At 42.4% G+C, this 23,642-nt stretch overlaps 1 protein-coding gene across 2 annotated transcripts in view; it reads left to right on the top strand.

Annotated features, from left to right (window-relative positions):
• Positions 1 to 23,642, top strand: part of TG (thyroglobulin) — a 191,930-nt gene that overhangs the window by 74,597 nt on the left and 93,691 nt on the right. For both annotated transcript variants that reach the window (XM_075920103.2, XM_075920102.2), the window contains 9 exons: positions 1,020 to 1,187; positions 2,225 to 2,290; positions 3,776 to 3,853; positions 6,260 to 6,397; positions 10,795 to 10,971; positions 12,609 to 12,720; positions 14,131 to 14,210; positions 15,625 to 15,762; positions 18,956 to 19,021. In XM_075920103.2, coding sequence (XP_075776218.2) covers positions 1,020 to 1,187; positions 2,225 to 2,290; positions 3,776 to 3,853; positions 6,260 to 6,397; positions 10,795 to 10,971; positions 12,609 to 12,720; positions 14,131 to 14,210; positions 15,625 to 15,762; positions 18,956 to 19,021 — 1,023 coding nt within the window. The remainder of the gene's footprint in view (positions 1 to 1,019; positions 1,188 to 2,224; positions 2,291 to 3,775; positions 3,854 to 6,259; positions 6,398 to 10,794; positions 10,972 to 12,608; positions 12,721 to 14,130; positions 14,211 to 15,624; positions 15,763 to 18,955; positions 19,022 to 23,642) is intronic.

Raw genomic sequence — 23,642 nt, 5'->3', positions numbered from 1 at the left:
GAGACTACAGAAGGGTATTCTTGTGTATGTGTGTATGTTGTGAGTCATTCAACAAAGTGACAGCACAACAGACCTGATTTGCTAATGTGCTGAAGCTATTGTATTTACATCAGCATAAAACTGGAGTAATGCAGTAGTGAATCAGGTCTATTATATTTCTGTTAAGGACAATACAAAACCAAAAGCAACCCATTATAGTTTAGTACTCTTGCATGCATTTATTGTCAGAATGAGCTGGCCTCCCTTTTATGTGTTTATGGTTTTGCTTTCTGAATGTGGCTGCCCATTATGAAGCTGTCTGATTATCTATGGTAGCATGTTTGGGTAAATTAATGCCTCAAAATGCATTGATTTGACTGGTATTTTTAAAATGTAGTGCATTCACTGCTAATAGGAAATACTTGTACTTAGAAAATGAACCTGAATTAGCCTTCAGTAATGTATGTCGAGAATTTTTCTATCTGACCCATGATAGCAGGCACAAACCAGAATGAAATTAATCTAGATTTTACAGAAATAGATTGGGAGTCGGAATTCCTGGATTCTACACCTGGCCATGCCACTATCTCATGGTATAACTTTGGGGAAGATGTAATTTACACCTAAATTGACTGAATTCAGGCTTCTGTCTAATAAGGCATTCAAGCACATGCCTAAGTGCTGTGTGGGTTCAAGGCCCAAGATTGTAATACTTCCGAGGCTGTGTGTCTGTCTGTCTGTTTTGAAATGCTTAGCACACAGCTGAAGTAGGAGGTATGTGGGGGTGCTCAGCATCTCTGAAAACCAGGCTACCTGCTGATGTGCCTTAGGCATGAATGTAGGTGATCAGCATTAGGCACTCACTTTTGTAAAGATTGGCCCAGTGTTCTGAGTATCCACTTCTCTCTGTTTAAAAAGGGGAGAACAATTACCTGTCTCACTGTGGTGCTAAGGTCTATGTAATGATTACAAAGAGTATTGACAAAGGTACTTTGTGCAATTTATTACAAACATAAAATTCTCTCTTTAATTGAACGTAGGTATTATCCTATGTGGGTTAATGAGCTACCCCGATGTATTGATCTGCCATAGAAATGACTGGAGACAAATCTCAAAGCCTGGAGGAGATGGAATATGTAAAGGTGTGAACTATGATGAAAAAAAGCAGGAGTTTTTATTCAGTCTGGGAGGACAAGAGTTCACTGGAAGTAAGCAAATAAATTCTCCCATCTTAAATTGCGTCTTTTAAGATCCTAATTCAGCTACCCACATATACCCTACATCCCTTCTCTCCATTCCACTCGGTGAAAGGTCTCCCTAACTTCAGGGGTTTTGTTTCAATTTTGCTGTAATAGGGACTGCAGAGTCTAGCTATATATATGCCATGCCAAATGAATTTAATTGTAATGGGCTTAAACTGCAGCAAGAGGGTTTTAGGTTGGTCGTTAGGAAGAACTTCCTAACTGTCTGGGTGGTTAAGCACTGGAATAAATTGCCTAGGAAGGTTCTGGAATCTTCATCATTAGAGATTTTTAAGAACAGGTTAGACAAACACCTGTCAGGGATGGTCTGGATAATACTTAGTCCTACCATGAGTACGGGGACTGGACTAGATGATCTCATGAGGATCCCTCCAGACCTATGATTCCATGAGTTATCCATTAGTCTGGTGCATTTTTTATGATGTTACCTCTGTAATCCCTACAGGTTGGGTCCCTTGTACTTTATTGTGGCCACCTGTGTTAATGAAAATGAGCAGAGCTCAAAACACGTTGTTTTACATTGTTCCGAAAGGACTTTTAATTCAGGTCTGTTCAAATAAACCATCTGTCTAAAGGCAAAGGCATCTGTTGTTTCATTTCTACTGTAGTCAATGGCTTACATGTCTGGTGGAGGTTCCTGTATATCCTCCATTCCTGCAGTGTCTGAACACCTCAGACTCTTTAATGTATTTAGTTTCACAAGAGCTGTGTGAGATAGGGTTGTCCCCCGTTTTCCAGATGGGGAATTGAGACAAGTGACTTCTTGGTTTATTTGGGAAGTCTGTGGCAACACAGGACTCCCCAGATATAGGCAAGCACCTGAATTACTAGACCATCTTTTCTTTAGATTGGTTTTAATGTAAATGCTAGTACATAGTGTTATAAGTTTTTGAATGTGGTTTGATATAATTTCCCAGCTGTTCAGTATAAACCATTTCATTAATTTTAGCAATTGCACTAATAAACATTTCATTCTTGGTCAGCTTCTGAGCTTGCAGAAGAAACGGAAGGAGCCTTCAGCAGCTTTCAGCGGGTTTATCTGTGGAGAGGTGAGTTTTATCTTGCTGTCGGTTATAAGAAGTTGGAAAGATAAAAGACCAAATTCTCTGTGGGTATGTCTACACTAGCCCCCTAGTTCGAACTAGGGTGGCTAATGTAGGCATTCAAACTTGCAAATGAAGCCCGGGATTTAAATATCCCGGGCTTCATTTGCATGTTCCCAGGCAGGGCCATTTTTAAATCCCCTTAGTTCGAACTGACTGCTACATGCGGCAGTCAGAAGTTAATCCGAACTAAGTCCTTAGTTTGGATTAACTGTTACGCCCCATTGCAGGAGAGTGTAGCCGCGGGCAGTCGGTTCGAATTAAGGGGATTGAAAAATGGTGCCTGCCTGGGATATTTAAATCCCGGGCTTCATTTGCAAGTTCGAATGCCTACATTAGCCACCCTAGTTCGAACTAGGGGGCTAGTGTAGACATACCCTGTGAGTGTAAACTGGAGAAGCCATTTGACTTTAATGGACCCTGCATCAGCAGAAAACTTGGCTCCAGATCAGAGTCTTTTCTCCCTCTCAATGGTTTGACATTGGTGTACAGTCGGTGGAAGCACAAGGTGAATCAGGCCCCCTGTTTCTGAAATCTGCATGAGAAGCTATGGAGACACATGCCATTTATCTTGTCATCAGCTCCTAGATACTGTGATAGTTTAGTACTTTGTAAATATCTAGAAAAATATCTTGTTATAGATATCTAGATAGATTTGTTTAATTATAATGACTCACCACAAGCTTCCATTGTTCCCAGTAGATCTACTGCATGAAAATCCCACAACACTTTTTGCCTCTGTTTTAGGAGTATATAGGGCTGCATGCTTCTAGAGCTTTGGTATTGAATATTTATGGATTATAGCTGTTTATTGGATTTACTGGTGAACTACTTGTACCCTGAAGCATGATGTCTGATAAACTAACCAGCCCCAAAACAGGAGCTAAGTGCAGACAAAACTGTTTCATACTTTGGTAAAACTTACTAAACTGTTGCCTAGATGATAAGGCTGCACTGTAAAATGCCCTTTGGTAACTTGTTTTATAAAACTCAGTGTCAGCAAACTGTGTAGGAATGAATGGTCAGTGGATTCACAGGAGAACAGCAACTGGAAGCAATGTGGGTTTATGGACAGTCTTTTTGTTCTGTGTCTGTACAGTGCCTAGCATAGTTGGGGCCCTAGTCCATACTCAGGGCTTCTGAGCAGTATAATTCTCTTGGAATTCACACCTCCAGATCAGCTGCTAGAAGTGGGCCTCATCCTCCTTGATTGGATCCACCTGGTCATCTCCAGCCTGATCCTGGCCTGCATATTTATTCCTGCCTCTGGAAATTTCCACTACATGCATCTGACGAAGTGGGTCTTTGCCCACGAAAGCTTATGCTCCTACACTTCAGTTAGTCTATAAGGTGCCACAGGACTCCTCGTCGCTTGAACAGTATATTAATACCAATAATATGGAATAATAAATAGCTCTGATTGTATTCTAGGTTCTGATATGATGACCCGGGTGGAATCCGCTGCATGTGGTGCTGCTGGTTCACAAACACAGACTGAGCTGTTACCAGGTACTGGTCAGTTGTGCAGTAGATGTTGAGTGGCGGCTGCTTGTGATGTACAGGAAGTTAGGCTGGATGACCTGATAGTCTCTTCTGGCCTTAAACTCCTATGGCTGTGTGACATAACAAGGGGAAGCTTAAGATTAGCTGTATTTCATGTAATACACAGGGAGGATGTGTTTAACACCATGTAGGAAGGTGCGGAATTTACCCATGGCTGCTGGGAATACACAATGTCAAGCCTATTTGTTTTTGTCTTTATTGAAATAAGTGCATGGGGAATAAGTAGTTTTGGGCAGATTGGTTCAGACAAAACGAGAAGCACCATGTACCTTCTCCCTCGTTTCTCTTCCTTTTTCATTTTCATGTGTCCCTGCACTGCCAAGGCCGGGTCAGAAGTGAGTGCTGAAGTATCAGAGGCGAACCTGTTCTCTGGACAAGTTTAAGGACTCAAGGGGTTTGACTTCTTCTGAATGTATTAGTCCAGAGCTGAATTGATTTACACCAGTTGAGATTCTGGTCCACAGATTTTTGGGAGCTTAATGGAACCAAAACTATGATCTGAACCTAGAATCACAGTCCTTTTGTTCATAGAACTTGCTGTTCCAGATTCTCCTCTTGGTTAGGCCAGTGTAAACCCAAAGTAACTCAACTGGAGACAATAAAGTTTCTACACAAAAGTAACTGAGTGAAGAATTTGGTCCCTTGAACCAAAATGCTGCCATCATCTTTACCAAGCCACAGTCCTTCTGTGAAACTGTGTTGTATGTCTCTGGGCAATGCAGGTGTGATTTAAAGCAGGTGAAATGGTATGACAGGGTAAGCTTTTACTGATTTCCCTTGTATAATTTGCATGAAAGATAAAATTCTTGTTTAACTGGCTAAGCCTTCTTATGATTAGTGGAACACAAGTCTAGACTTTAAAAGGAGGAATAAAAACATTTAAAACATCGTCTGAAATCCTTTTCATTTGCCTGCCAAGACTAGAGTTCAGAGCCTTGGGGTTCTACTTTTTCTGTAGATAAAAACTGATGATACCATTAAAACCTAAAGCAATGTAAGGAATGCAGCTTTCTGCATTGTATTTTAGGTGTTAGTCTAAGCTACTGTTTCAAGATGTGCTGTCCATAAATTATGCAACACATTTTTGGTCTATTTTTTTCCAGACCCACCCACCCACCTTTGTAACTTTTCATAAGTCTAAACAAACACGCACAATTAAGGACTCATTCATCACCTAATATGTTACATAATTTATGGACAGCCCCAGAGAAACTGATAAGACTGAAGGCTTGGATCTTGACAGAAAACTTTCAGGTCAGCTGTTAGAAATACAGAATTACTGAGAAATCTGGGGAAATATTTGCAAGAATCAAACTTTATTGCAGCATGATGATGTAAAGAACAGATGTCAACATTTGTGAATATTCTATGATAAGAGAAAATGAATACACACGATAAACACCCTGCACATGTTCAGGCTGAGAACTGTGTGAGTTTTAGCATTTGCGATCCAAGTATTAGTGTTTCTTTGGTTTTGTGTCTCAGTTTTTCGCTATTTTAGTGCTTCATAACAGGGGAGTTGTACGGAGGACAAATAACAGGGGAGTTGTACGGAGCCAAAATAATGTCTGGTATGGTTTGCTCCTCCCTTTTGACAGTTAAAACAGTGTTTACTGACAAATTGGAAGAAGATCAGTAGAAAACCAGCAAAATGCCCTGAGAGCTGCCTGGGTTTATTTAAGGGAACAATTAGAGAGACAAAAATAGCTACGGTTGGCTCGGGGACAATAATGAGAAGGCACAACAGTCTACATGTATTTGAATGAAGCACATGTCAGGGATAGAGAAGAATCAGTGAAGGTAGCATGTGGGGCTATTACTGGGAGAAATAGGATCAAATTAATAAAAGGAACATTTTGGCTGAATATTAGGGAGAAAAAACTGGGTGATCATGGGTTGTTGGATAACTCCAAAGGGAACTGGCAGAAATTGCATCACTTCAGAACATCAAAATTAGATTGGTTAAAGCTGTAGAAAAGATAGCGTGAGGAATGATCCTGCAAAGGCAGGTAGATGGACTAGATGCAGTTAACAGCCTTTCCATCTCTTAATGGTGCATTTCTTTTTCTATTCCTGGTTGATGAAGATTCTGTGTTAAGAGCATATTGTGCTTTATTTCAGCCTCGTTATAGACTTTCAAGAAAAAAAAGACAAAATTCTATCCCAAACACAATTCAAAATACAGAGGTATTATGCCTGCACAGTTCTATTTAAAACCAACCCTGATGTACATTACCCAGAGGAAAAGGTTACAGCTGACACACTGTGAAATTCAGAGTTTTATGTATGAACAATACTAATGTAGCTCAGGTTGTAAATACATCCTTGTTCTTTTGTTTTCATGTGGATCAGATTCTGTAATGAAACTGTTTTCCCCGATGGACAACAGCCTGGTACAACTTGACCAAAACCGTTCCCTCCCATCCCAGCAGTATCGGCTCTTCCAACACAAGTATTCTGCAGAGCAGGCAACACTCTGGTGTCTCACACGTAAGAAATCTTAGACCTTTATTCTACATGCTACTTGGGAAACAATAATTGATCAACAGTTTGAATAACTACCATAGCCATGGGTTTTAGAAACCTCAGCATATAGAGATTTTTTTTTCCACTGGGAAAGCGCAAAAATTCACATGGGAGTTAAGTGTTGAAATCACGAGCCTGGTTAAGAAGCCCTGCATACAATAATGAAACTGGCAGGCTGTCCCCACTCCCAAACTGCTCAGTGGCTTTGTCGACTTGGGCCAAAACGCATCTCCACTAGCGGTGGCAGCAGTGAAAGCTGTAGTGTGGTATAGACAGCACACAGCTCTTTGTACTACCATGCGAGGTGACGTTAAAATCATCTGAGTCCTGCCTATGCTTAAGCTGTGGAGCTGGACCACTGGGGAATTCAAGAGCAGGAATTTTTTTCCGGAGCAGGCACTGTGGTTGGTAACAACTTAAGTGAGTTCCCTAGGTAAAGAAAAGGACAAAAGTCATGGTTTAATGCTCAAAATTTTTTCTTATAAAAGGTGAAGGTGTCTCCAGCTTTCCATAATACTAGACCTATCATATAGGTCTGATTCTCCTCTCACAGTGACTTCAATGAAAATACCCCAGGGTTACCACACAGTGTAAGAGAGACGAAAATCAGGCCCTGCATTTATTGCCCATTCATCCATTGTAATGTCCCATGTGCCTGACTTTGACATTAAAGCACCAAAGAAAGGTGACTTGCAAAGGAGTTAAAAATGGTTTGAGGCCATTTTTGCTGTTCTAATTATGCATAAACAAATCCTAAAAGTTTTCTTTTAGTCACAGTTGGATTCAGAAATAGAGTAAAAGGTAGTAAAGGCTGAAGAAGATCATCACTGGATAGTGGTCTCAAGTCATTTTCCTGGCACCTATTATCCCTCTGTTTAACTCTGAAGCTCGGCTTAAGGTAAGCTAACTGCAGCTACGTATTCTACGTAGCTGGAGTTGTGTATCTTAAGCTGAGCTGCTGGGTCTAGTGTAGACCAGGCCCAAAGTACCATTCAGATCAAGTTTGTCTATAGTATATATTGTCTTAAACAATGTTGGCATAGCATAAAAATGTTGGGGGATAATGAGAACCTATTTTGGAAAGATAGGTGGGTACATATCTGGTTACATCTACACTGTCCCGTAATTCAGACTAAGGCTGTAAACAACTGTGCACAACAAAATGCTGTGCTATAACTCCCCCGATGGATAAATAAAACAAAAAAAATGAATAGTGCTGCAGCACCTTAGGGTATGTCTGCCCAGCAGCATTATTTCAAAATAACTAGCGTTATTGAGAAATAACTTAGTCTGGGTCTACACGGCAAGCAGTTATTTCAAAATAATGTTGAAATACTCTCAAGCTGGAGGATTTCTTACTCCAACTCCTTATTGTCCAAGGAATAAGGAAAGTCAGAAGAAGAGTATTCTGTTTCGAAGTAAGTGCTATGTAGATGCTCCCAGTTTCGAAATAAGCTATGCAATTGACGTAGCTCAATTTGCATCGCTTATTTCAAGTTAAGGCCTGCTGTGTAGACATACTCTTAGGGTTTGTCTACACTACAGCACTAATTCGAACTAACTTAATTCGAATTAGTTAATTCGAACTAAGCTAATTCGAATTAGCGCATCTAGACCTAAAAACTAGTTTGAATTAGCATTTTGCTAATTGGAACTAGCATGTCCATATTGAGTGGACCCTGAACTGAGGTTAAGGATGTCCGGAAGCAGTGCCGGCAGGGCATCAGATTAGGACTTAGAGCGTGGAGCTGCTGTCTCAGGCTAGCCGAGGGCTGTGCTTAAAGGGACCCGACCCCCCCCCGCCCCGGACAGACAGTTCTCAGGGGTTCCCCGCTTGCAAAGCAGTCCTGGCTTGGAGTGCCCTGAGTGCCCACACTCGGCACATCACTGCACTCAGCCGTCATCCCGGCTGCACTTGCCGCAGGCTGCCATCCGGGGGGGTCAATCGGGGGGCTGCAGGAGAGCTTCCACCCCGAGGAGCCCGCAGAGCCAGCCCAGTCCTCCCCATCGGGGGCTCGTACCCCATTCCTCCCTCACCTCCTTCCACTTACTCCCCCAGCCCCCCGTTCCTCATGTACAAAATAAAGGACACGTGTGTTCAAAAGTAGAAACTCTCTTTATTGAACAAAACTCGGGGACACTGGGAAAAGGAGGTGGGAGAGGGGAAGAGAGAGGGTGGGAGAGGGGAGGGCAACTAAAATGATCAGCGGTTTGGAACAGGTCCCATATGAAGAGAGGCTAAAGAGACTGGGACTTCTCAGGTTAGAAAAGAGGAGACTGAGGGGGGATATGATAGAGGTCTATAAAGCATGAGTGGTGTGGAGAGGGTGCATAAAGAAAAGTTCTTCATTAGTTCCCATAATAGAAGGACTAGAGGACACGAAATGAAATGAATGGGTAGCAGGCTTCAAACTAACAACAGAAAGTTGTTCTTCACAAAGCAAAGAGTCAACCTTGCTGCAGGAGGCTGTGAAGGCTAGAACTAGAACAGAGTTTAAAGAGAAGTGAGATAAAGTCATGGAGGTTGGGTCCATGGAGTGCTATTACCAAGGGGGTAGAAATGGTGTCCCTGGCCTCTATTTGTGGAAGGCTGGAGATGGCTGGCGCGAGACACATGGCTTGGTCATTGTTTCGGTTCATCCCCTCCAGGGTCCCTAGTGTTGGCCGATGTCGGCAGACAGGCTACTGGGCTAGATGGACCTTTGGTCTGACCCAGTACGGCCATTCTAAGCTCAGAGCTCAGGGTCAGGGGTCTCACTGGACCACCCTGATTTTCATGCAAACCTGCTCCTGGGTGGCCAGGCTGGCAGCTATCCTGCCCTAGACGGCCACTTTCCTGTGCCTAGTGTGAAGGACGTGGATGAGGTCCACGATGTCTGCACTAGAGCAGGCGGGCGCCCGCCTCTTGTGGATTCGGGCAGGCTCCCGGGAGCCGCCAGCCTGGTCCCGGGAAGAGGGGGAGGGCCGGGTGGCAGCGGGTGGCTGGTTCGTGCCGTGCCAGGTGCAGGGTCTGCGGGCTGGGTGCTGGCAGGCTTGCACCTGGCACGGGCACTGTAGCCAGCCCGTGCCCCTTTAAGGGCTCCGGGGCCGGGAGGGGGGCAGACGAGTTTCCCTGGTGGTGCCCAGAGTGGCCACCAGGGAAAGCTGGGGAGGGCTAGCCTCCCACTAGTTCGAATTAAGTGGCTACACAGCCCTTAATTTGAACTAGTTAATTTGAACTAGGCGTTAGTCCTCGTGGAGTGATGTTTACCTAGTTTGAATTAAGCGCTCCGCTAGTTCGAATTAAGTTCGAACTAGCGGTTTGTATGTGTAGCGCCTATCAAAGTTAATTCGAACTAACGTCTGTTAGTTCGAATTAACTTTGTAGTGTAGACATACCCTTAGAGATTAACAAAAAATGTACATGTGAACTAAAAGGTTCCAGGATCACATTTGAAAAGAATTGTGTTAACTTGAACTAGAAATATTTTAGTTTGCAGCATACACATGGTGGAGTCACAGTGCAGCACGGTGAGACATGCTTTTACTCACACTCATGTAGTCTGATCTGTAGGGACAGGAAGAGGCAGCTGCTAAGAGAGATGCCCAACACTATATATGCTTTTAACTTTTAGAAGTCAGTGGGACTACTCACATGCTTAAAAACCACTTGTAGAAATGTTGCAGCATCCAGGCATTAACCCAGTAGCACAATTACAAAACTGGCTTGTTCCACTTTTTTTATGTTTAAAAGAGCATTTGTGTGTTGGAGTTTTGCAAAATTCCTTTACTGCAGCTAGAGAGGAAGGTAGCCAGGGTGTGAATTTCAAAGTGAACCATGTAAAGGAAGCAGCTCATATCTGGTTAATCTACATAAAAGTATTTTTAATGTGAGAGAGAAACTCTCCAGAAATAAGTTTGCCAATTTAGGAAATTCTAGAAAATGTTTGTTAATACTGCCTCCTCTGCTTTACAAGCCAGAAGAAATATGCAATTGATATTGTAAGTTTAATTTTTTTTTAATTAGTTTGGAAATCCTTGTATTGGTTTCTCAGGTGTTCTGATCTCTTTTTTAAAAGATTGCCCGAAACAAAAAGAGACAGTGAACCACGGTTCCTATTCTCAGCTTTTCCAACTTAAACCTGGAGTCATACCAGGAAATCATTCTTTGTTTATACCAGTTGAACTGAAAGCAGAATTATTCCATATTTAACTTTTATATAGTAATAGCATAATAATAATAATAATAATACACATCCCATTAAAGAGTATTTGTACTGAAAGGTTGAATATTCAGAATTATAAACAAGTGAGAGGCGGGAATGTAGAGAAGGGGAACATGAATAACTACGTTTATAAAATTCAGCTGCTCTGCCTTTTAGGTTGTTCAGAAGAAGATAGATTTTGTCAGCTAGCAACTCTTCAGAACACCACAGGCACATACTTTGCCTGTACGCTCTATCCAGAGGCTCAGATCTGTGATAATTACACAAACCACATCCCTGAAAACTGTCAGACGGTATTACCTCAGCAGCCGCAGACCGTGTATCACAAAATAGGTGAGCTTTAATTTCTGTGTTCTGTTGGGCATTTCAAACAGCTCTGTGTTGTATTCCTGGTGGCACCCATCAGCATCTTGGCTTGTAAGTCCGAGGCTGTCAAATGGGAATGTAGGGATGTAATGAACTGTGACACGGAGCTGTTAGGGCAGTGGGCGATTAGGATATACCATAAACCAAAAATGGAAGACTAATATTAGTAACTGAAAGGCATCAGGGCTATGTGGTGGCCAGTGTTCTTGCAATCTCTCTTCAGTTACTAGTGGAAGGATATTAACAAGAAAACCCGGCCCCTGTTCGCATCTGTGTCCGAGGTACCAAAGGAAGCTGCAACAGGAGCCTCCAGATTTGTTCCTTGTCTGAACAGAATTTGGATATGGAGATTGTCTTTAGGGTGTCTCCCTTCACATTCCCAACCATGGACGTCCCTGTAGGAACTACTGTATTTGTGTCCATGGGAAAATAAATGCTTGAAAAGCATTTTAAGTATTTTTGGCTTCCTTGTTGCATCCAGCCCCGTCATATTGCTCTGTTCTAAATGAAAGAACCCAACACCTGAAATTCTATACACTCTAGTAAGAGCTCAAAGGGAAGGGGAAGCTGCATACAGTACCCACTCTACGTTGTCACAGTGGGTGTGTCTAGACTACATGCCTCCTTCGACGGAGGCATGTAGATTAGCCAGATCGGAAGAGGGAAATGAAGCCGCGATTAAAATAATCGCGGCTTCATTTAAATTTAAATGGCTGCCCCGATCTGCCGATCAGCTGTTTGTCGGCAGATCGGGGCAGTCTGGACGCGATGCGCCGACAAAGAAGCCTTTCTTCATCGGCACAGGTAAGCCTCGTGAAACCAGGTTTACCTGTGCCGATGAAGAAAGGCTTCTTTGTCGGCGCGTCGCGTCCAGACTGCCCCGATCTGCCGACAAACAGCTGATCGGCAGATCGGGGCAGCCATTTAAATTTAAATGAAGCCGCGATTATTTTAATCGCGGCTTCATTTCCCTCTTCCGATCTGGCTAATCTACATGCCTCCGTCGAAGGAGGCATGTAGTCTAGACACACCCAGTGTGTCCAGGGATGCTGCCCTCAGTCTGAAAGAGGACTGTGTAATTCAGTGGATTGGAATCACTTCAGTACGTGTCCATGCTGGCCTGGGAGTTCCAGGCCCACTGATGGAGTGGGGCTAAAGGGACAGTTGCCCTGGGGCCTGGAGATTCAAAGGGGTCCAGGACTTCCAACTGCTGCCAATTTGCATGGCCCTGAGGGGGGCCTGTCTGCTCTGGCCCCATCCCTTCTACCTGAGGCCCCGCCCCTTCCCGGAATGTGGAGCTGGGCCCACCGTCCTTGCCAAGGGGACTTTGGAGGCTGTCAGCTCCCCTGGGAAGTTCAGAACTTCTATTTGAATCCCTTACTTATCAACCCATCTTACCTCCAGTAGAATGGCAGCTACTGGCGTTCATCCTCTGTTAAAACAAATCTGTCAGACATATTTCCTGTGTTTGGTCTAAATTTCTCTACTAATACTGAGAAATCAACACTGTCATAGAAATGCTGCTTTTCCCTTTGTCTTTATGTTCACTTGAATTGCATAAGTCACTTGAAGGAAGAAGTAACTTTCCTTTTGATTTTTTTCAGTCACTCTAGAAGGGACTGTGAAGAGCTTCTACACACGTTTACCATTCCGTAAAGTAACTGAACTCTCAGTGAGAAACAAGATTGACATGAGCGGGAAAGCCATTTCTGATGGGTATGATGCAAATGAGTTCAGTTTTGTTTACATATGGCGTTGGCCATATCCAAAATATCAAAACCCTATCATGCAAATGGAGAGGATACTGCATATTCATTAACATATTATAGAACAGTATATCTTGGGAGAATAACCCATATAATACAAATATTAATTGCACAATTTTAAGTGAATTTATACTGTATTCATTGTGTTATCTAGTTCATACAGGGCAATACCACAAAATCAGTGTTTGGCTGGAGAGGACTGTTGTCAGTAACACACACAATGCATCTATGCTAATGTTTTCCTGTCAGTCACTGTTCTCTGTAACAACGCTTGAGCTCTTACATGTACAACACAGAAAACTAGACAGTGCAGTGTGAGTTTGCAGATTTTACACAACAGTGCATTTGCAAAACCTTTGGGACCTGTAAACCTAGTGTTGCCAACAGTCCCATATTGCAAAGGACGTTCCTTGTTTACATTGAAAATTGCCCATCCCCTATTAAATCAGTGCCGGGTGCCTTTTATCCCATACCTCAACATATTACAATATTATCATTATGCAAAGCCAGTCTTATTATTATTTTACCTTCCAATGTTATAGTTTGTATAATTAGACATTGTAGTGATGCAGAATCAGTCCCAGGACTTACTGAATCCATGTACACATAGTGCAGAGATTCCCAAACTATGGGCTGTGGCCCCCGGGGAGCTCAGTAAAGGTATTGGAGGGCTCTCTCTGGCAGGGGAAGCAGATGAGGCTCTGTGCAGCTGGTCTCGGCTGCTAGGCTCCCGGCCCACCTCGCTTGCCACCGCTGCTGCAGCCGCCATCCAGCAGTTATGCCCCTCAGCTAGGGAAGTTGGGAATGGAACGCAATACTGTGAGAGTACTGAGGCAGGGGGCCCCTGAGACAGAGCCCCCTCCTGATGCTGGCCCTTCAGCGCAGCTCCAGGGCACACAGCCCCATCCCCTTGCCATGCCAGACGGAGCCTGTGCAGGGAGTGCAGACAAGGCCACACTCAAAGACTGGAGTCAGCAGGGACGCTGTTCAGGAGGGGGCAAGTTCTCACAGGGGCATCTTTCCACACACACCCTAATCCTGTCCCTTCAATGCCGCCCTGTTCACTTACAAAGTTGGGTCCTGGCAGTGAAGAGTGCCTGACTGATTCAGGGAGAGGAAGCTTTCTTCAGCTTCCACACGGTTAGTGCGCCCTACCCGTAGGCCCTTGTGGGTGCCATGTGCTCCTCCAGCCTAAGGGTGCTAAGAAAACAGGGCTACTAAGAAAACAGTCCTGTATTTTAGAAATACAACGGTGGCAATCCTAGACACACCCCTGCTGGCATCGTGAACAGGGCTGCAGTTTCAACAGGCCGTCAATTGTACGGACATTTGGAGTGTTTTTTCTTCTTTCCCTTGTTAGGTTTTTTGAGTGTGAGCGCCGATGTGATGCTGACCCCTGTTGCACAGGATTTGGGCTTTTAAATGAGTCACAATCAACAGGTATTCTTTACTGCTGCTGGATTTATAGACTTGGTTTTTCAGTCTGTCTCCATTACAATGCTTTCAGCTTGAGGTGGCCAGGCTCAAGGTCTTGCAGAGTTTCTCAGCACTTCTTGGGAACATTTCTGGTGACAAACATCTTTCTCTCACTATCTAGCCTGGTGGCTTAGGCAACAGCCAGTGTCATGAGGGACCATCATTCAAGCCCCTCTGTGCCTTATTCAGAATCATCTGAGATCAAAGACTCTCTTTTGAATCAGGCCCAGCAGAGATTTGACATCGGATCTCCCCCATCCCAGCCTTGTGCATGTGCACACTTTTCTCTTCTAAATGTTGACAGGAAAATGGATGTTTCCATATAATTCTGTTTTCACAAAACCATTGAGGAGTTGTCTCTTCCTTCCAGTGCAGAACAAAAACAGATTTGAAAAGGGAATTGTCATTCTCTTGACACTTCCTGTTGTGTAGTTAAAGCAATCTACCGGAGCAGTGAGGTACCTACCAACCTTAGCTCCCATAAGTAACATCTCATGGGAATGGTTTCTTAGCAGGTCTATATCTTGACCAATGTTTCACACAAATGTGTAAAATATTCTGTATTCCTTGCTTACTAGCCCTAAAGACCCCCTCATCCTAATGATATTAAGGGGGAATTGGGCATCTCATTCCTTTAAGTGCTTTGAAAAACTTTAACATTGGTTTCCTGTGTTCTCACAGGCAGGCTCATGCACGTGTTTTCAAATTGGTTTTCCTCATTGGTTGGGGTATCTGACTTGAGACCTTAAAGTCAACATTTTCAAAACTCGATGTCTAAGTTAGGTGCTTACAGGTGCTTTTGAAAATTGACCCTGTGACGTATAGCTGCCTGAAAGTCAAAAGGATATAGACCTCAGTCACTTAGGTGCCTGTGAAAATGTTACTCCTTAATTCATATTTAGGTGCCTACGTAAGTGGCCTGACTCTTCTAAAGTGCACAATACCCCGCAGCTCCTGTTGAGGTCATTTGCAGTTGCGAGGTTGACAAAATGTCTGGAAATGATGCCAACTGACCATTAGCCCAGGATTTGAAACTCTGGGGATTGGGCCCTCCATTTCTCAGAGATGCTGAAAAGTTAGTCAAGGGATTCACATTGACCTCAATGGGCTTTAGAAGGAGCCCTAAGAGCCCAAAGAAAATAAAAAACATCATTGTCCCTGTTGAAATCAAAGAGAGTTTGATCCCTAAATAACTTCAATGGGAGTAGTACCTGGCCCTAAATGAGCTAATGGGTCTTTTCTTTTTCTGACTTCTGAGCTAATGGAACTTTCATATAGGACTTACTGGAACAAGAAAATAATAGATTTCTTTAAAAACTTATCTAAAACAAGGAAGTTACCATGGTGATTTTTGTAACTTTGGATATTTTCCTGGTAGGTGCTGAGGTGCTCTGCATGACTCTGAACAGTCTGGGAATCCAGACCTGCCCTGAGGAAACAGGCAGCACTTGGCAAGTTTCAGATTGTAGTTCTCCAGATGTCCAAATATATCCATTTGGCTGGTATCAGAAGCCTGGTGAGTAATACAAGTGGTTTGCCATTTTAGAATGTCTTCTGTGTGATGTTATTTATTTGCTTCACAGTAAGGCCTAAAGACCACTACTGAGAGGTCAGGCTAGATGATCACAGTGGTCCCTTCTGGCTTTGGAATCAAGGAACATTTGCAGGCTCTAGAGAAGTTTGAATTCAGATCTGGAACTGAACTTTGCAGCTCAGGTCAGATTGTCCACTTCCTGGAAAACAGGAGAACATCAAGAGAGCATTCAGTCCAAAATGCACCTTCCCTTTAATCTATTCCTCCCTCTCTTGTTATTGTCTCACCTCAGCCAAATTAGAAATTATCTTCCCTACAGCCTGCCCCTTGGAATTTACAAGTTAAAAAGCCACATGACTATATTTTTTCCTCTAGATATATGGATCGGAGGGTTTCAATGTTCAAAGTTCTTTTACTTTTTTTGCAAAATTGGTGTCAAGTGCATAGCTCCTGTAAGAAGAGCAACTGAAAGTCACCAAGAAAGGTTTTGCCTTGTGTGGGTCATTTAGCTGTGGAAATATGTCCATATTTTTTGGGCAGGGCATTTAAATATCTAAGTGCTAATGTCTGGCAACATGTTACTTTTATTCTTTCTTGTGTTTTGTTCTTGTTCTCTAAAATAAATCACTGAATTGTTCTTCAAGTAGAGGAAAACACCATCTAATTCCTAGAGCTTATCTTTTAGGAGAACATCTGGGATCTTGGTTCAGGCTCATTTCTGCATTAAAATATTGGGGTTTTTTTTTCACGGTGGAGAGAAACAGGGAAGGGGGAGAACTGTTTTTAAGAAGTCCTGCTGTACACAAAAAGGCTCAGCCACCCTGAATTCTCTCTCTGTGTGGCCTAAAAAATATGTGCCACAGACCTTAGAGAACACAGGGGCAATTTCTGCCTGCTGGAGAGTTCATTCAACTCTGTTAGACTTGCAGTGCCCTTTTTTTAGCTTTCCAAACTAATTAGAATCCTGTCTGCAGCAGGTGGCTGTACAGCATGTACCACATATGACCCTACCCTATTTGTTTTTTCTTCATCTTCTTGGAGAGTGTTGCGGTATTTTGAGCAGCCAGCTCTGTGCTGTCTGACTAGCTGACCACAGTGTGTGGGTGGGGTTCCACTTTCTCAGGCTTTCCTTTGATGCAGCAGAAATAGTAAGAGAAAACGGAGGCATGTCTGAGACCGATCCTGCTACCGTTAGTCAAGCAGACTACAATGAGACTAGTTCTATAGCGTTTAAGGCAGGAGAGGCCATTACATCATCTAGTCTGACCACAACCCATTTAATATCCCCCTGGCTTGAGCCCAGTAAAGGTGTATGCAAGGCTGGCTCATGCAGAAAATGGGTTACTGTATCAGGATCTACTGGATATGCAATCCAGTTTGTGTGGGTGGGCCTTAGCTTCTGTGCAGCCCACTGAGGACAGGGCTTGGCTGGGGTGCAGGGGTCTGCTGAGGTGGAACAAGGCCTGTCTTTGTATCAAATAACAAGAGTAGGGACCCAATCCTGCTCCCAATGGAGACTTTTGCTACTGGTTCATTACTGCTATTTTAAATATAGTTGCTTTCTCCTCTGTAATACATAGAAAGCTCTCTCTTCTTTGTCTCCTCTTTCAAAAGGAAAGGAAAAACGATGTAGCACTTTAAAGACTAACAAGATGGTTTAATAGGTGATGATCTTTCGTGGGCCAGACCCACTTCTGTTGAGCTAATTGTCCGAAACAGCACTTGAAAATCCTTTTTTGGGTGACTGTTAACTTTTTGGTTAATAGAGCTGCAGTAATTGAGCGGTGAATTTACTATTTACATCATGTTCTGCATTTCACTCAGCTTGGGCATTAACACAAGGCTGGACAGTTATGGTTTATAGTAGACGTTTCATTGTTTATTTTACACGCATTGGCACATTTCAGCTATAAAATGTGCCACAGGGAACTATTCTGCTTTGGCAGAGAGATGGCCCAGTTGGTTCCTCTTACTAGGGTTCTGTCATGGCATAAAGCCCAGTAGAGGTTGAAGGCATGTGGGCTTCTGCATTCCTGTTGCACAGAGTAGACATGGCATGTCCTTCTTAGTCATCTGCAACTCAACTGGCAAAAATGCTGAAGGCCTTGTTCCCATTTTGTAGGTGTCCTACTGTCTCTCTAAGCATCCCTAATCTGTAATTCAATTGTAGTTCAAATGATTCACCCTTCCTAACGGGGACATTGTTGCAAGATGGCAGATAAAGTAAAACTATTCGCTGTGGACCTTAAATAAGCTATCCACCTTTTCATGTATTTATCATCACCACGCTTCTGTGAGGGAAGGCAGTACTATTGCCATCATTTACAGGGGGGAGATTGATGCACAGCAGCAGTGAATTGCCTCAGGTCATATAGGAAATCACTGACAGAACAAAGGTCTGTCAAGATCTGAGTTAGCGACTTAACCACTTGATCATCCCTCTTCTCACTATCTAGGGCCCTTATTAAAGTCCAGAGGATTTTTTATTTCTTGTATACCTAGCTTAAGTATTATATGGCAGTTTCATCAACAGACAATGTCACTTCTTTTTGGACAAAGGATCTGCAGACAGGAGCCTACTGCATAGACAAGAGAGAATGGAGTTAGCAGCATTTCTTTTTTGTTTCTTTTTGATAGGGAGGAAATTTTAATGTATTCCCGCTGTACCAGACAATGAGATAAAAAGTCTGCACAGATGTTAATGCAAATTAAGATATTTGCAGACAAAAATTTGTATCACTTGTGCAGGTGTGTTCCGGCTCCGGGCATGAGAAGTGGAAAAATTACAATGAAAGTTTTGAGGCTGAAAGAGAAAATGTGAAGTCAGTGGGTGAAATTCGGATGGCTTTATTGTTGTCAATGGAGATTTGCTCAAATAAAGGCCTCTGGATTTAGACCACTATAAAGTATTTATTTTGCTGCAGAAATTTTGCTGAAATTCTTTCTTTCATGTTATGTTGGCATGCAAGCAAAAAGGAACTAAAATAACAGCAAGTATGAACAAGCTCTATATCCAACAGCCAGTGTTTGGGAAACAAAGAGATCCAAGTCTCCATTTAGTTTGCATTGTAGATGTGCAAATCCCCGAAACGATGTTGCGGATACAGAGATGATATGGTGAGATTTTCTTAAAACTGTCTACTTTACATTGTTAAAACTTCATTTTTATTTTTAGCAATCATGATGAATACTACACCCAATGTGTGCCCACCTGTTCTGTTACCTCGCAGTCCAGAGAATGGTGAGTATCACAGTGTATTGGGAGAAAAAAAGAGAGTTGAGGAAATGTTTACCTTCAGCTTTTCATGCCCTGCATAACAAACACTTGTATAATGGTTCCCCTGTGTTTCCTTTTCTTACTTTGTACAGTAAGAGGTACTTTCTTTCTCAGATATCATTTAACCAAATAGACGAATTATTAGCTGGCCTGATTAGCCTACGGAACTCATTAGCTCAAAGGTATTATTGAGGTCAAGAATATAGTAGGATTCAAGAAGGAACTAATCATTTATAAGTGGAATGGTCACATCCACGGTAATGTTAAAGATGGTTTTAAAAGGGATATACACCCTCATATTTTAGTGCATAGGCCAGTCACTAATGGAGGAGGCGAAGAAGAAACTTCCCCTCTGGGCAAGTTATTGTTAACTGTGTGGTTTATTCAGTCTTCCGCTGAAACATCTGGTGTCAGCCATTGCCAGATACAGCATACTGAACTACAAAGACCACTGACAATTGCTATATTACTACGTTGGTCAAGGGTGGCTTTGTCAAATAAAGGGAATCCAAATAAGTTTTCATGTGATATACAGGCACCTGTAATACACAGTAGGACCGGTAATACCCAAAATACAAAGTTTCAAGTATGAGGGTTCCATAATCTGGGGAAATGGAGAACAAAATTAGAGCTGGGATATAAAATGCCTGATTCAAATGGAGGGAAGTGGTATAATATGATACTAGGAAGATACCAGTAAGATTAACTGGGAAGCCCATAAAACAGTAGCAAATGACCTACTAAAATGCAAGTGTTGAGATGAATAAGTGATGTAAGGAAAAAGGACCATGTGAGGTGTGTGTATGTTGCAGGCATGCTCAGATGGTTTAAACAAAAAAAATGAGGGAGCTTGGACTCAGATGGTTTATTCATGTAACAATGTGGAAATGAAAGTTCAGCAGATCTATACAGGAGGAGGAAGACAGAGACCAACCCCAAGAAGTGGTGGAATGACATAAAGGAAGCATGGTAGCATGTGATGTGATAGAGGACATAGCATTGAATAGAGCACTGTGGAGGGAGTGGATTTGTCAAGCAGGCGCCAGTTAATGGGATTAATTGAAGGAAGAGGAATACAAGTAGCCTGTAATCACTGTACACAATTGCAACTCAAAGTTGAAATCTATTTTATTCCATATAAAGTGTTAGTCTTGCCTTAGTGCAGGAGGTTAGAATTGACCTCTTGAGGTCCCTTCTAGCCCTACATTTCTATGATCCTATAACACATGATATTTAAAAATTAACATTTGCTCCCTGTGGTATCTGAGATACTGTATTTTATTTTTGTATTTTGAACAGGATATAACTAGTTAACTGCATATCTCAGATACTATAACATAGTGACCATTAATAAATGTTCATCTTTTAAATGGTGACCTCTACATCTATAGATTCTATACACTGCGTCAGGCTTTTTTATGCAGAAATATAATATTTATGGTCAAATCAAATAGTCCCTACCAAGCCCAAACTCAAATAAATCTCCCACTTACCTCACTGTACAGTAAGAGCAGTCCTTCACTGGCCAGGGGATGGTTGAGATGATTCCTTAGGCCCTTTGCCATAATCTCCATCTTCTGTAGCTCTGAGATAATGGGAGATTTTCCCAAAGGAAGGACTGAGCAATGAGGTTTGTCCCCTAGAGACAGGCTGAATGAGGTAACAGGAAAGCAGAAAACCAAGGGGAATGGAGGGACCAATTTCTTTCTTTCTCCCTACTCCAATCTCTCTCTTCTTGGCAGTGAATTTTGCTGTTCCGCAAAGAAGCAAGAACCCTTATGACTTGCTGAAGCCCACAGCGATGTAAACGGGGCGCAGGCTTTTGTGCTGACCCTCTGCTGTGGGGTGAATCTTCTACTTTGAGGACTAGACTAACATTAAAAGGACTTCAAATGGTCTGGTAGCACTTTATAGACTAACAAAACATGCAGATGGTATCATAAGATTTCGTGGGCACAGCCCATTTCTTCAGAAAACTGGAGTTAGGCACACTGTTCAGAGGTCAGTCATCCCCATTATGGTCAAAGCCTATCTGAACACTTGCAGGAGTATTCAACTGAATAACACTTAGCCACTTTGCCAGGTCAATATAAGTCCAATCCTTCAGCCTTACTCCATATGAGTAATGTTCACACATATTAACCAATGGACTAGTTGTGTGGTCAAGGATTTGCTACAAGTAACAGTTGCAGGAACATTCCTAAAAAGTATAAAATTGAATTGGTCTGATGACTTCCTCTCGATGCTGTGGTTATATCAGAGGTTTAGGTATATCAGACGTGATGGAAATCTTCTCCTTCAGTGCATTTGACACTTTCCTTGTAGAGCTAGATTTGTAACTTTCTAATCTGGAGAGCTGGAGTTCACTCTTTTTTAAAAAACTGGATAAACATCTGGTGCACTAATGTTGTTATCCTACATCACTTACTATACCTGACACCACTGAAAGGACACTTGCTTCCATTTCACATCTGGGCAACATTATTACTATGCCTCTTGCTGCCATAAATAACATCTTTGTGGGTAGGTTAAAGTTGCAGTCCCAGAAATGTGATTATAGTTATTATGTAGTGAGTTAAGAAAATGGTTCATTCCGATTTATTCATAGCCAAATAGATTGGCCCCAAAAAAGGTATTTTTAAAAGGGAAGTATTATCTGTGAATCCATGCTGCACGGGTGTTCTCCAGTGAGCTGGTTTTGGAGAGCAGAAGAATAAAGGCATTTGCTGAGAGGCACCCCTATGAGGCCTGAAGGAATATATCATATGCTATACACCGACTATGCTGAGTTATCACTGAATGTTGTTTACCATTGAGACATATAAAGTTCTAGATACCTTTAAATCTGTATTTTCTCATCTTAAAGCGAGGAGCCAATAAATTGGTTCAGTGTGATGGTGGCTGGGACTCAATCTTAGCCACCTTCTAAAACTCAATCTGGCTCCAGGTCCCATCCCAAAGAATATCTTCCTGGATCATGGTTAGGAGCTGGCCAAGGTCCCATGCTAGCTCTTAAAGAATATTCCACAAGGGCACAGGTCTAGCAGTGTTCCTGGCCCAGGTCTTGATACAAGAAATGTGCAGAGCAGTACCTTGTTCTTTGCTGCATACGTTCACCTCTCATTATGCTGTCACCCCGTGCGCCAGCATTTGGCAGAGCTGCGCTCCAATCAGAAATTCCTTATCTCTGACCCCATCTTGGGGGTGAAGGTTTGGGAGTCACCTGATTGGAATTGACATGAACAAGCATTCCAAGAAAAGACAATAGTTGCTCACCTTCTTGTATTGTTCTTTGAGATATGTTGTCCGTTCCAAATCCCGCACGCCTTCCAAGTGTCACGGGCTAGCAGGAAGAAATTGAGGTAACATAGGGTTGGCTGGGTTATATATCCAGCACCAGAAAGGTGTGTCTCCTGGAGGCTTCACAGATAGTCCAACGGGAACTCCTAAGGGAAAACTTTCCGACGACTGTGCCCACAGCGCACACCCACCTTATCAGAATGGACATGGCCAACACATCTCAAAGAACAATACTTACAAGAAGGTAAGCAACCATTTTTTCCCATAGTGATAGAAATGTAGCTGTGTTAGTCTGGTGTACCTGAAACAAAATACAGGACTATGTAGCACTTTAAAGACTAACAAGATGGTTTATTAGGTGATGAGCTTTTGTGGGCCAGACCCGCTTCCTCAGATCAAATAGTGGAAGAAGATTGTCACAACCATATATACCAAAGGATACAATTAAAAAAAATGAACACACATGAAAAGGACAAATCAAATTTCAGAACAGAAGGGGATGGGGGGGAGGTAAATGATATTTACCTCCAAGATATTTACCTCCCCCCCCCCCATCTCCCTTCTGTTCTGAAATTTGATTTGTCCTTTGCATGTGTGTTCATTTTTTTAATTGTATCCTTTGGTATATATGGTTGTGACAATCTTCTTCCACTATTTGATCTGAGGAAGCGGGTCTGGCCCACGAAAGCTCATCACCTAATAAACCATCTTGTTAGTCTTTAAAGTGCTACATAGTCCTGTTTTTTATTTTTTCCCATGATCTTCTCAGCCAGAGATCTCATCATAAAACGTATTTTCATTAGATTTTAAATTCCATATTGCAAAATCAGGCGGAAAGTGCTTTGGAAAGGTAATTGAATGTTATGTCAGCAAACCCCTGAATTTTTTGAGATTTGAGCCCCTAATAAAACTGTGGCTTTCCTTCATTGTCATCTTTAAAAAATCCTATTTAATGCTGCTCTGTATCAATAGCAATAGTGGTAAATCTGCCATTAATTTTACTAGTCTGAGTGACTCAGGTATTGATAGCTGTGTAATTGTACTGTTGTTGCTTAATGAAGATGTGATGTAATTTAACATCAGGGTATTTGAAGTGCAGATATCATAAAATCATCTGGGGCTGTGACTTGCAATCTCATGTACCTCTAAGTGATTGTTTTCATTAAAATCCTTGTGCTTTGAAATCTCCCTCCACTACATTTTAAAATGAACCAACCAATTTTTACTAGGAAAGAACTACTGTCAGAGATGGGGTGCAGAGGTCACTTTGCAAAATTCAGTTCTA

The sequence above is a fragment of the Pelodiscus sinensis genome, chromosome 2 (genome assembly GCF_052426305.1).
Source record: "Pelodiscus sinensis isolate ZL-2025 chromosome 2, ASM5242630v1, whole genome shotgun sequence".
NCBI lineage: Eukaryota > Metazoa > Chordata > Testudines > Trionychidae > Pelodiscus > Pelodiscus sinensis.
The sequence above is the reverse complement of the archived record's forward strand: the minus strand, read 5'-3'. Positions and strand labels throughout refer to the sequence as shown.